Genomic DNA, 12810 nt, shown 5'->3' with positions numbered 1-12810 from the left:
GAACTGGTGAGCATCATATATCAGGCCAACTTCTCACACTTAACATTGTAGATGACATTCACCACTCCCTCGACAATGGCGAATCTAGCCTATTGATCCTCCTCGATCTCTCCGCAGCGTTCGATACCGTTAACCATTCTGTTCTACTCAAAGTCCTTAGAGAACGATTCGGCCTTAATGGTATGACTCATAATTGGTTTGTCTCATACCTGCAACACCGTGCTCAACAAATTAAAATCCAAAACTGCTTATCGAACCCCTCCCCCATTTCTCTAGGAGTTCCGCAAGGATCCATACTCTCTCCCTCTCTCTTTAACCTCTTCATGGAACCCCTCACCCTCATTCTCAAACAAGCCGGGATCAACTACTCAACTCTACCATAAGATATAAACCCATGCTGACATCCTCCACCTCAACAACACCCTCATCAAAATTCAAGCCTGGTTCCACTCGAACCACCTCAAACTTAACCCTAAAAAACTGAAATTATTCTTTTCTCCCCAAAAAACAACCAGCTCCCCATTCAAAATTGCATCACAGACCTTAATGCCCTCAACTGCCCCTTGTCCCTAGCCACCTCAGTCAAATCCTTGGGCATCTCCCTTGACAACCGCCTATCTCTCAACGTACACATCAAAAACTCTGCCAAAGGAGCCCTCCTTACCCTCCGTAACCTTAAGAGAATTAAGCCCTTCATCCCAATTGATGATTTTAAACTAGCAGTTCAATCTCTTGTTCTATCGCGCATTGATTACCGCAATGCCATCCTCACCGGAATTCCCAAAACACACCTGGCACCTCTAAAATCAGTGCTCAACCTTGCGGCCAGGCTTATCACAGACTGCAAACAATTTGACCACATCTCTCCCGCCCTCAAAACCCTCAAATGGCTCCCAATTGAAGGCAGATCCACTTATAAAACCGCCTGCATTACGCAAAAAATCCTCCACCAAAACACTCCGACATACCTTGCTATCAAATTGACCAAAGCAGGCTGCACGCGATCCCTCAGAAGCTCCAACACCCTCCTACTTATCCCCCCCTTCAGAAAAAGAATTCCACTCAGTCACGCTCCTTTTCAGGCAATGCCCCTCTTATTTGGAATGCCCTCCCACCAGACCTCCGTTGTAACCCGTCCTACCCCAGCTTCCAAAAAGAACTCAAACTTCTTCTCCTTAATAAATACTGGGGCTTCTAACTACCTCCCGAGTGGCCTCGCCTTCCTCAGCATCCTCCCACCCAGCTGCTCCGCCTAAGACTTGTGAACTCCCTCCTGCCCGCCCTCTCCTTCCCTTCCCCTTCAATCTTATCACCTTCCCTCCCCTCCTTGCCTCTCCTTTACCTCCCGTTTCTTACTACACCTTATGACTGTAGGAGAGTGGGGTCTGCAATCCCATGGCCACCCCAGATTTTTGCTTTTTGCTTCACTGATTTACGACTTTCCCTGGCTGTGGGCCTGCTAATCAGACCCACAGCCTAGCTGTTCTCTCTCTAAATTACAACCATGTACCTTAGGTGCATTTTACCAATTGGTACTGGGCCACCTTATCAGTCCCTGTACAACATACCTTAGGTATCCAGGGCATAGGTGTACCCAGGGCCTACCAGGGGCTGAAGCATGTATTATGCCACCCCTGGCTGGCCACCCAAACAGACACAACTGGCTGCACGACAGCTGGGGCAAGGTGGTGTAAACACCCTTTGCTTTAGATATAGTATTCCTATATCTAACCCTAAAATGGACACATATATTCCTATCAGTCACTCCTATGGCAGGCCTTATCAATCCTGAAGGCAGAGTGCTTGGAATTATGTGAGATGGTGCTCTGGCATGAGCTGAGCCCGTTTTGCAGCTTGCGGAACCAAGTCCAAATAGCTGTTCCATGATAACACTATACCATATACTCTTAAGTGCATTATAATCCTCGCGGTTAAATGCTAACTTTGGTATAGCTTTATCAAAACATGTCGAGTAAGGTGTCATACGAATTGGAATACTAACCCCTCGCCAATTCTGGCGACGGGGTTAGCATTCCACCCTTCTAGAGGGACACGACATGTATGTAACTGTGAACCCCGGTTAAAGTCAGACATAGCCTCAGCTCCACAAAATGGATGCTGCCACCGAGACATAAGTCTGCCCTCCTGCTGCTGGGAGTCCTTCCAGCAACGGAGGCATGGACAAAGGGTTTCCTGTCGGGGGCGGTGCCAGCACCATCCCAGACAGGATTCTGTGTATTCCAGATAGGCAGGGCTGAAAGGAAGGTGACTGCAAGTGGCACCCCGGTGCTCACTGTGCATATGCCGGCTCAAACCAGTTCCTGGGGCACACCAGCCCCTGAGCTGGGGAGAGAACGGACAAAGGAGAGGGGTGTAACCACCCCCCTCCTAGTCCCACCCATAGGGCAGGACTTAGTCGCGTGCCAGCCCCTTTTCTTAGTATAAAGATAGGAGGAGGCCCCGTCCCCAAATTAGATAATCTTGGATCTTGAAACTATTTTCCACGAAAGGAACTCTTGACTCTTCTGAAGACTCTCCCTTGTGGCTAAGGAGTAGCCACCCTGCACCAGCAGGCACCATCAAAGCTTTTGCGGTTTGCTGAAGTCCATCCTCCGGATCAAGACTGCCCAGCTCGACGAGACCCGGTTTTCCCTCCATCTCTGACCTCTACCTACATCATCCAGCCCAGCTGAGATTCGTGGGTGCGACGAGACCCGTGGGACCGGCCATCTTCAAGACCTGCACGACGCTTCTCCAGCACGACCCCCGAGAGACCCTCGAGTAAGTGCACTGGGGTTTGAGAAGCCCTAACCCTAAGCAGCTCCAGCACCGAAGTCCAGCCTCCCAGCATCCACGAGATCTGCGTGGGGCCCTTCTGCTTCCTTGTTGCTTGCCACGTTGTCCGGTCACTTGCCCGTTGGCTAGTGACCCTCTTGACGACGTACCACGACGATTTCACCACTGGTCTGGTTGCTCCAGACTGGCCCTTGCTCCCCTCCAACAAAGGAGCACCCTGGACCCTCCTGGTCCACTCCAGACGCCATCTTGAGTCCACCGCGTGGGCTTGCCTTTGCCAAGGCTTGTTGCTCCAATCCTGGTTTCAGCAGCGCCGACAGCAGACACCCTCGTGGGACAGCTCGCCCCTCCATCCTGGTCGCCGACAACGCCTCCTGGTCCGAGAGACTGCAGAGCCAAGCGTCGCCCACTCACCTGGTCGAGGTGCCCTCATCCGGTGCCATCCTGGTGCCCATCTGATCACTGGCTAGTGATCAAGAACTGAGTCCCCTCTGCTTTCAGGTCATCTTCAACTCCAATCCAGGCTTGAATCCCATCGAACTTCATCACTGGTCGCCTGCCAGCAACTTCTTCTTTCAGGCTCCATAGACTGTAACGAGGATTCCCGACGTCTTTTGAACCCTATGCAGCCGCAGCCCCTGGGCTAGGTAACTCGAGCATTTTGGTGCTCCAACGTAGGTTCACTATCTAAGTGTCCAGATCCTTTTTCGTTTTCAGCCTAACTGGTCGGATTCGTCCGATAACACTAACTTTACGAAATCTAGCATCCATAGACTTCTTCCCGCGTGAGAGTGCACAATCTGCACCCGATCTCCCTAGGCCTCCTGCTCGGAATCTTAAGGTTCAGTAGTGTAGTTCTAGCGATCCTGAAGCCTCTGGATCTTGTTACTTACCTGCTAGTATTTCGCATTCCACTTTTGTAGTATATGGTTTTTCGTGCCCCTCGGGCATTTGTGTAAATTGTGCAACTTGAAGTATTTTCTTAAGAGTTTTGTATTGTGCTTAGCTCCCTGACTCATAAAGAGTTCAGGGTAGACTTGTTATAAATAAATATCCTTTATTTTCATAACAACTTGTGTGGTGTCCTTTCACTTGGTGTTCAAGGGGTATATGTGATGTTAAAACAGCTGGCTTAACACGCCCTCTAGAGTTTAGCCTGAAGACTGCTCGTGTCCATGCTACTAGGATAGCTGGTCTGAAAGGTTGACTTACAACCAATCATCAATAAGGGTTGTTTGGTATGATACACAGTGATCACTAGAATAGTGGGCACTATATATCAGGCCAACTTCTCACCATGACCTTTAGTTTTTCTTGCACATTTTTTGTCCTTCTTGCTCCTAGGTATATTTTATCGAACCTTCCCACCAAACTGCGACCTCTATATTGTATATCTTATTGTGTTTAGCAATTGTTTTTTACTTTTCATCTAGTGTAACCTTTATCCTATGTGGTGGAATGCTTATTTTTGAGTCCACTTTCTGTACTTATACACACTGTACCTGTATTTAAACACCTTTCTGTTACAATTGTAAAGCGCTCTGATACCTCTGGGTCCAGCCAGCGCTATATAAAACCTCTAAAATGAAAAGAAAAAAAGTATGTGCAAAGCCTATAAATGAACCGATGCTCTCCCTAAAAACAGAGCTCTTCTCGTAATTCTTCCTCAGCTGTTGCTAAGATGCTAAAGCTTATGTTGACTTAGTTTAAATAGGCATCCCTCCGAAACATTTTAAAGTATTGGATTTATATTAATAGCTGTGGCTTTCTGAGTTTTCACAGTCAACTGCTTGACCAATGTTTGGAGGTTTGTTATTATAGCCCATTCTGAGAACATTTCCTAACTAGTTAGTTTACAGAATAGTATTATTGCAGTTTCTCCTTCAATGTCTAATAATGTCCGTGTCTCAGAATACTCACCAATGCTATACTAACCTGTTCCAGAGTTTTCCACAGCAACAGGATTTGTAGTAATTTGATCTTGTGGATAAAAAGAAGTTAAAGTTACATGGCTACTTACGACTTATTTTTCTGAAAAGAGTATTTTTAGTAATCTACTGGTACATTTGTTTTATATTTGTCACGGCAGAAACATGTTTGATAAAAATCTTAAGGATTGTTTGTTCTGTACTTGTGTAATGTCCTTCACTTTGGTGTTCACTCAAACTGGTTAGTGTTGAAATGGAAATCATGGTCTGCATAGTTTCTCAAAATTAAATGATTTTGGATTTAAAGAGTCTCGTGCAACTTAGTGAAGGCTTATATCAGATGCTTCTCCCAGACTTGTGTTCCAACTGTACTTTTTACTTGTTCTTATTCTTCTTATTGTTTTTATTGTACAGATTCCAATTCCCATCTATGCCCCGATGCAGGGACAGCATCAAGCCCAGCTGAGTTTAGGAGCAGGCCCCAGTGTTACCCAGGCTCAAGAAATGTTCCCAACCTCCTTACAGCCATACAGGTAGGATTTTAAGACTACCTTAGATGTTTTTGACAACTCTGTACTGATCAGCGAATTATTACCAGAAAGTATCTCTCATAACTGTCCATTTCTCATATTCTCATGTGAAAGGTCTGTTAGCATTCTATATGGCTAAGATATTAAGGCAGTAACACTCTGTAAAGCAGTATACTGCAAGAAATAAATTAAATGTTTCATCCTGATAAGCCTCAGGTTATCCAGCGGCACACATCAGTGAGGCTCACAGCCCCAACATAATGCATTAGACTTTTCTGCACCCTCACAGTAATGCCCCTAAAGACATACAGTTGTCAAGGGGTACTCCTCAGCAGCACAACACACTTCTCACACATACTAATACAATGGAAAGGTTTACACAGTCCACAACCATCAGTATGTTACACTGCACTACAGACTTGTAAGTAGCTAAATTGTGCCCCAAAGCGTACACCCAGCCGCCTCCTCAAGTAGTCATTTCCCCCACTAAGAGAATACATGAATCATACCATACAGGGCTCATCTGAAAGAGACAATTTGTTATGTATTCCTCACCTTAGAATTACCCCCCGGTGTCAGACTGGATCCGGGAGAATTTTTTCGGCAGCAGTACCCCTGCACGTCGATAGGTGGTGTCTGTCGACTCCGCGTTCGTCGTTGGTGTCGTTCTCGAGGCCCGGCAGTCTGCTCTGCGACATTGGAGGTCCTGGTCGAGAGGAAGGTCGCGGGACTGGTTGCGGAGTTGTCACCACTATTCTTCATTAAGTCTTCTTCTTCGGGTAAGTCGAAGCACAAAAAGAAGACTAAGAAACAGTCACTCTTCCCGTTCTCCCCGTCCGACGCAGGAAGCGGAAGGTAGTCGTCCGGCTCCGCCCGCAAAGCCTGTTGGATCCAGCCAAGCTTCGCAACTTTTACGAAGTCTTGCATTCCATCTTGGGGCAGTCCGACTCCGGCGTGCCCTCAGGCCCTGCGAACTCAGTTGGGGCCTCTAGCTCAATGTTGGTGCCTTCGAAATCCTGACTCCGGCGCCGAATCCAGTGACTGCTCCTCCGGCGCCTTTGACACCAGTTGTGTCCCCAGCTGACGTCGACCCCGGGACGGCCAGATCCTCAGGCCTCGTTTCCACCTCCCGCCCAGCGCACTCTGCTTTTTGCCCCTTTTGTGGCTACGGAAGGGGCACTCCACCACGTTCCGCCCAGAGCCACAGGCCTGCGCAAGCTGTCCACTGTCGGGGGGGAGGGAAGATGGGGGGGGGCAGCAGGCAGGCCAGACCACCAGCGCCCCCAAGCCCTTCTAGTCTGCCCTTTCTGGCCCCTCCATCCACTGCGGGGGGCAGGATTCACCATCACCTCCCCCACTGGCTCAACATCACGTCGGACAGGTGGGTTTCAACGAAGGAGGTGGAGGACGTACTTCGGCGGACTCTGTGATAGTGGAACTTATCAGGGTTACCACTCATATTTTAACAAGCACTGACTCCAAACATAGGGAGTTATTTATGGATCATCCAAATCTTGGATAGTGGATGCATGTGTATTTACCAATAGTAGTCAACTGTGACCGGAATTGGAATTCGTACAACCACCATTTTTCGCACTAACAGCCTTGAAAAGGTTTACGGGTAGACGAAACACGTGTTGGCACATTGGCAGATTTCATGCTGGATGTATGGAATATAAGAATAAAATCGCCAAATTGAAGAAACTCTGATTTTTGTGGACTCTATATGCTGTTTGATCACTTCGACTGACATTACTTGCTGAAGAATTGTATATGTGACATTAGACATAAGAAATCATTTAACTTATTCAGTACCCTGGTGGATTGTTAATATCAACGGCGCCACTGCCCGGCCCCGGGCGACCCTAGCTTCCTGTCCACCCACCCCACCCCCGAGAGCCTGGTTATCCAGGCCTCTAACTCCCAGACCGCATTCCCGACTGCTCCACCTGATCGGGAATCCAATAGGTATGAGCAGTTCGGTAGGAAGCTGTTCTCCTCACTTAGTTTGGGTTTGCGGTCGGTCAACACCGCTTGCCTTTTGGGCTGTTATACTCACTCTCTGTGGGACACGGTCGCAGACGTGCTGCCAGCTTGCCCCAAGGAGGCCCGGGTCAAACTCGCTCAAGCCCTCGCGGAAGGGCGGGATACAGCACGGTACTCTATCCGATGTGGGTTGGATACCACGGACTCGCTGGGCAGGGCGATCTCCACGACGGTGGCTGTTCGCCGCCACGCCTGGCTACAGTCTGCAAACTTTTCGGCTGATGTCCAGAATTCCCTCATGGACATGCCGTTTGATGGCCGTCGCCTCTTTGGCGACAAGGCAGACAGTGCGCTTGAGCGTTTCAAGGACTCCAGGGCTACGGCCAAGTTCTTGGGCCTGTCGGGCCAGCGCCAGCAAACTTATGCCTTTCGTGGCCAAGGAAGGGGCACCCCCTCACGTCCTGCCAGCCACGGGCCGCAGACTAACATCCAGCGAAGCGGTGGACGTGGTAACCGCCGTGGCGATACCAGGGGACAGCAGCGAGGCCAGTCCACATCCACCCCTGCAGCATCCACCTCAAAGCCTTCCTAGTCCGAGCTTTCAGGCCCATTCGACACCAGTGGGAGGCAGGGTTCGCCATCACCTCCTCCACTGGCGCTCCATCACATCGGACAGGTGGGTGCTGCAAATCGTCCGAAGGGGCTACTCCCTCCCCTTCGAGGCAACCCCTCCAGCCACGCCACCGCAGTACCACCGCGTGTTGGGGGATCACTTGCAACTTCTGCAGGAGGAAGTTGCGGCCCTTTTGACCAAGGGGGCTATTGAGCGCATTCCTGGGCAAGATGTAGGGTGTGGTTGTTACTCCCACTACTTTCTGGTTCCCAAGAAGGGCAAAGGGGGCCTACGCCCTATCTTGGACCTGCGGAACGTCAACGGCTTCCTCCAGAAGGAGAAGTTCAAGATGCTGACTTTGGCTCAGGTCTTAGCTGCCCTAGACCCAGAAGACTGGATGGTAGTGTTGGACTTGCAGGACGCATATTTTCACATCCCCATCTTGCCGGCCCACCGGCGTTCACAGTGGGCCGCGAGCACTTCCAGTTTACCGTGCTCCCCTTCGGCCTTACCATCGCCCCTCTGGTGTTCATCAAAGTGATGGCGGTGATCGCAGCCCATCTGCGCAGATTGGGGATGTCAGTCTTCCCCTATCTCGACGACTGGTTGTTGAAGGCGGGCTCGCCCCAGACAGTCGTCAGCCACCTCCAGACTATGGCCGACATCTTGCACCTGCTGGGGTTCTACATCAATGTGCCAAAGTCACGCCTGTGTCCCTCTCAGACGCTCCTCTTCATCGGAGCGTTTCTGGACTCGGCGCAGTTTCGGGTTTATCCTCCCGAACAGCGGGTTCAGGATATTCAGGCTCTGATTCCGATCTTTCGGCCTTTTTCCCGAGTCTCGGTCAGGTTGACGCTGCGGCTTCTGGGGCTGATGGCCTCCTGCATCCTTCTGGTGCATCACGCCAGGTGGCGGATGCGGGCTCTGCAGTGGGACCTGAAGTTTCAATGGACCCAGCATGAGGGCAACCTGTCCAACCACATCCTGATCTCGGAGGGCACTGCGAAACAGTTGCAGTGGTGGCTCACGGACCGCGATTGGGTCAACTGCAGATCCCTCTCCCTACCCCAACCGGAGCACGTAGTAGTGACGGATGCGTCCCTTCTAGGCTGGGGGGGCCACATGGGAGAGGCGGAGATCAGAGGGCTCTGGTCTCCGGCGGAGTCCCGGCTCCATATCAACCTTCTAGAGCTGTGGGCGATCCGACTTGCACTGAAGGCAGTCCTTCCCTCTGTCCGGGGAAGTGTAGTGCAGGTGTTCACGGACAAACCACCTCCATGTGGTACTGCAACAAACAGGGCGGGGTGGGGTTGTGGACCCTTTGTCAGGAGGCTCTGCGCTTCTGGCAATGGCTGGAACACCAGGGCATCAACCCTAGTGGTTCAACACCAGGCAGGTTACCTGAACGCCAGGGTGGACGAACTCAGCCGCTGGTGCATGATGGATCACGAATGGCGTCTGAACTCTGGCGTGGCGCAATGCATCTTTCAGCGATGGGGAGAGCATTGGTTAGATCTATTCGCCACCGAAGAGAACGTGCTATGTCATCAGTTCTGCTCGTTGGAATTTCCAAGGCGGCACTCGCTCGGAGACGCTTTTTGTCGCGAGTGGAGCTGCAGTCTATTGTACGCCTTTCCGCCTATACCACTTCTGCCCAGAGTGCTGAAGATCAGGCGCGACCGGGCCCAAGTCATCCTTGTGGCTCCAGACTGGGCACGAAGATACTGGTATCCCGCGCTACTCAGCATGTCAGTCGATCCCCCGATTCGTCTGCCTCTTCAGGAGGACCTTCTGTCGCAGCAGCAGGGGACGGTCCTCCACCCGAACCTGTCTAGTCTCCACCTCCATGCGTGAAGATTGAGCGGCGACAGTTGAGGCCATTTGACTTACCTCCTGAGGTCTTTGATGTGATTCTGGCAGCCAGGCGTCCCTCCACAAAATCGGTATACGCCTGGAAGTGGAATACATTTGTGGCATGGTGCACAGCAAAGGCTGCGGATCCCCTTTCTGCCCCCATTTCAGAGGTTCTCCTCTTATTTCTTTTTCTTGCCCCGCAAGGCTCTGCTCTGTGCACTATCAAAGGCTACCTCTCTGCCATTTCAGCCTTCTTGAGGCTTCCTGATCAGCCTTCTCTTTTCAAGTCCCCTGTTGTAAATAGATTCTTGAAGGGCATCACTCACATGTTTCCTCCTGTTCCTTTCGTGATGCCTCAGTGGGACTTGAACCTTGTTCTAACTTATTTGATGTGCGCATCTTTCGAGCCACCTCACAATTGCCCTTTTCGTCTTCTAACTCTTAAGACTGCATTCCAGGTTGCCATCACCTCTGCCAGGAGAGTGAGTGAGCTCCAGGCTCTTTCTTCTCAACCTCCTATCCTCTCTGTCCATCTGGACAAAGTTGTCTTTAGAACACGTCCGTCTTTCCTGCCCAAAGTAGTCACAGCCTTCCACTTCGGGCAGTCCATCACCATGCCCACCTTCTTTCCGTCTCCGCATCCCTCGAAAGAGGAAGAGTTGCTCTACCGTCTGGACCCAAAACGTGCGCTCTCATTCTATCTGGACCGCACACGCCAGTTCCGGTGGACGACCAGCTCTTTGGTTACGTGGGCGCTAAGAAGGGACGGGCGGTGCTCAAACGAACCATTTCTCGGTGGGTCGTTTTGTGCATAAAGGCTTGTTATTCGCTGGCTAAAAAGGAGCCTCCTGTGGGGCTGCATGCCTATTTCACTCTGGCCATGGGCGGCTACTACTGCCCTAGGTCGGGGAGTCCCCTTGCAGGTCATCTGTCAGGCAGCTACGTGGGCCTTTCTGCACACGTTCGCCAGACACTACTGCCTGGACAGCCAAGTCCAGAGAGATCACTTTTTCGGCCGTTCTGTTCTCCAGGACTTTCTGGTGTGATCATTGGTTTGCAGACCTACCACCGGGGTTGGTATTGCTGGGGTATCTATTCTAAGGTAAGGAATCTAACACTAACCTGTTTCTTTCAGATGCACAAGTTACTTACCTTCGGTAACGATATATCTGTAGGAAACATTAGTTAGTGTTAGATCGCTTACCGCCCCACCCATCCTCCCCGTTCTGCGAACCGATATCTAGGGTTAAGGTTCTTCCCTTTGAGGGCCCTAGTTTCAGGGCATCAGTGTCAGGTTTTATCATGGCTCTGCGTTTCTTCCGCGGAAAAGAGGTGTATAAGAACTGACGTCAGCACGCGAGGACGACGTCTAAGTACTCCGACGACGTCATCCCGACGCCGGGCGCGGAGCCGCAGACCACGCCTACCGACGCGCAGGGGGTACTGCTACGCAAAACTTTCCGGATCCAGTCTGACGCCTGGGGATATTCAAAGGTAACAAATCTAACACTAACTACTGTTTCTTACAGATATATCGTTACAGAAGGTAAGTAACTTGTGCTTTAGGTATGCAAACACATTTGTTTTTCTTTTGTGTGACTAGCATCTTTTGGTAGTAGGTGTATTTGCGCCAAGCTAGTACCCCAAAAATAACTTATGTTAAACAAAAATTCATTCATACTCTATTACAGCACAAGGTGATACCTTTGTTCTATTTCTTGATTGTGCGGTTCTTTTTCATTTATTGGGAACCATTACTACCAACTTAGTTGCATCAACAGAGGCAACGCCAGACCGTGCCTCAACAAGTCTGTCTTTTCAAGGTGTAGGCAGTGGATGCATAGAGGCCCCCCTCAACCCCATCTCCCCACCTTCCTGCAGCTGCCACAGTTCCACTTTAAGACACCCTTGGCATGATACAATCACACAGTGGGAGGGCGCATCCCCTTTCACCTCCTTGGGTTCCAGTGGGTACTCCTGATTGTCGAACACGCTTACTTCTTGCCCTTTCTGTCGCATCCCTTGGATAAGCCACTCACACCACAAAACCTCCCAGATGACCTCTTGTCTGTACTCCAAATGGAAGATCAAGCTCTTTGGGCTAATGGAGACAGAGTGCCGGCATTTAATATTGGGACTGGCTGTCCTTCATTTCTAGTGCCAAAAAAGAACAAAGGTCCCTGCCACACCCGAGATCTTCGCCTCTATATCTCTTCTGTTAGGACAGGTTCAAAATATTCTCCTTGGATCCAAGAGACAGGATGATGGCATTGGACTTGCAGGAAGCTTATTTCCGCATCTCCGTCCTGCAGCCCCACAGGAGTATTTGGAGGTTTCAGGTATGCCAAGAACACTTTAGTTTTTGGTGCTCCCCTTTGGCCTTAACAGTGCACCTCGGGTGTTCACAAAGGTGATGATGCTGGCTGCACCCCACCTGCAGTGGTTGGGAATACTAGTCTGCCCATACGTCGATGACTAGTTGCTGAAGACTTGTGTAGGAAAGTGTCCCTTTTTGAAGTTGTCACCCCTGCTTTTTTCCTGGTATTTGTTGTGATTTCGACTGGAAGTGCACTGGGTTCCTGCTAACCTGGTCCCCAGTGCCATATCTCTTTCCCAAAATCTTTTTTATTGAAGGATACGACAAAAAAAAATGCAAAAATGAAAACATAAATACAAAAAAGAGCAGTTGTCAAGATGAACAAGTCACATGGTATAAACACAAATTACATAGTCAATCAGAATGATAAGGGACAGCATTGATATATTATGTCACATGGTTGCCTAAAAATCTTGACTGTTTCAGTGTCAACATTGAATGGGGAATCTTCAGCAAAGGGAGTGCACAGAAAACCTCTACTTTAGTTCCAGGAGCCCCATATTTTAGTCCATTTACCTAGGCATCCTCTGCTCTCATACACCACTCTTTTGGCCTGCATGCACCAGTCCATGTCGGCCGTCCAGTCCGTGTGCTGGGGCGCGACTCCCCCTTTCCATGTTCTAGCTATATTGCGTTTTGCTACTATACAGCCCAGCGAAACCCACGTTTGGTCAGTTCAAAATAGGTCTGTGGCGTCCCAGATGTTTAGAAGACAGTCAAAGGGGA

At 50.1% G+C, this 12810-nt stretch overlaps 1 protein-coding gene across 3 annotated transcripts in view; it reads left to right on the top strand.

Annotated features, from left to right (window-relative positions):
* The window catches only part of PRRC2C (proline rich coiled-coil 2C), a 1522187-nt gene that overhangs the window by 1275359 nt on the left and 234018 nt on the right, over window positions 1-12810 (top strand). For all 3 annotated transcript variants that reach the window (XM_078642844.1, XM_078642853.1, XM_078642862.1), the window contains one exon: window positions 5139-5257. In XM_078642844.1, the coding sequence (XP_078498970.1) occupies window positions 5139-5257 (119 nt within the window). The remainder of the gene's footprint in view (window positions 1-5138; window positions 5258-12810) is intronic.

This window comes from Lissotriton helveticus, chromosome 1_1 (assembly GCF_964261635.1).
Source record: "Lissotriton helveticus chromosome 1_1, aLisHel1.1, whole genome shotgun sequence".
In the NCBI taxonomy this organism is placed as follows: domain Eukaryota; kingdom Metazoa; phylum Chordata; class Amphibia; order Caudata; family Salamandridae; genus Lissotriton; species Lissotriton helveticus.
Note: the sequence above shows the minus strand (reverse complement) of the source record. Positions and strands in the feature narration are given on the sequence as shown.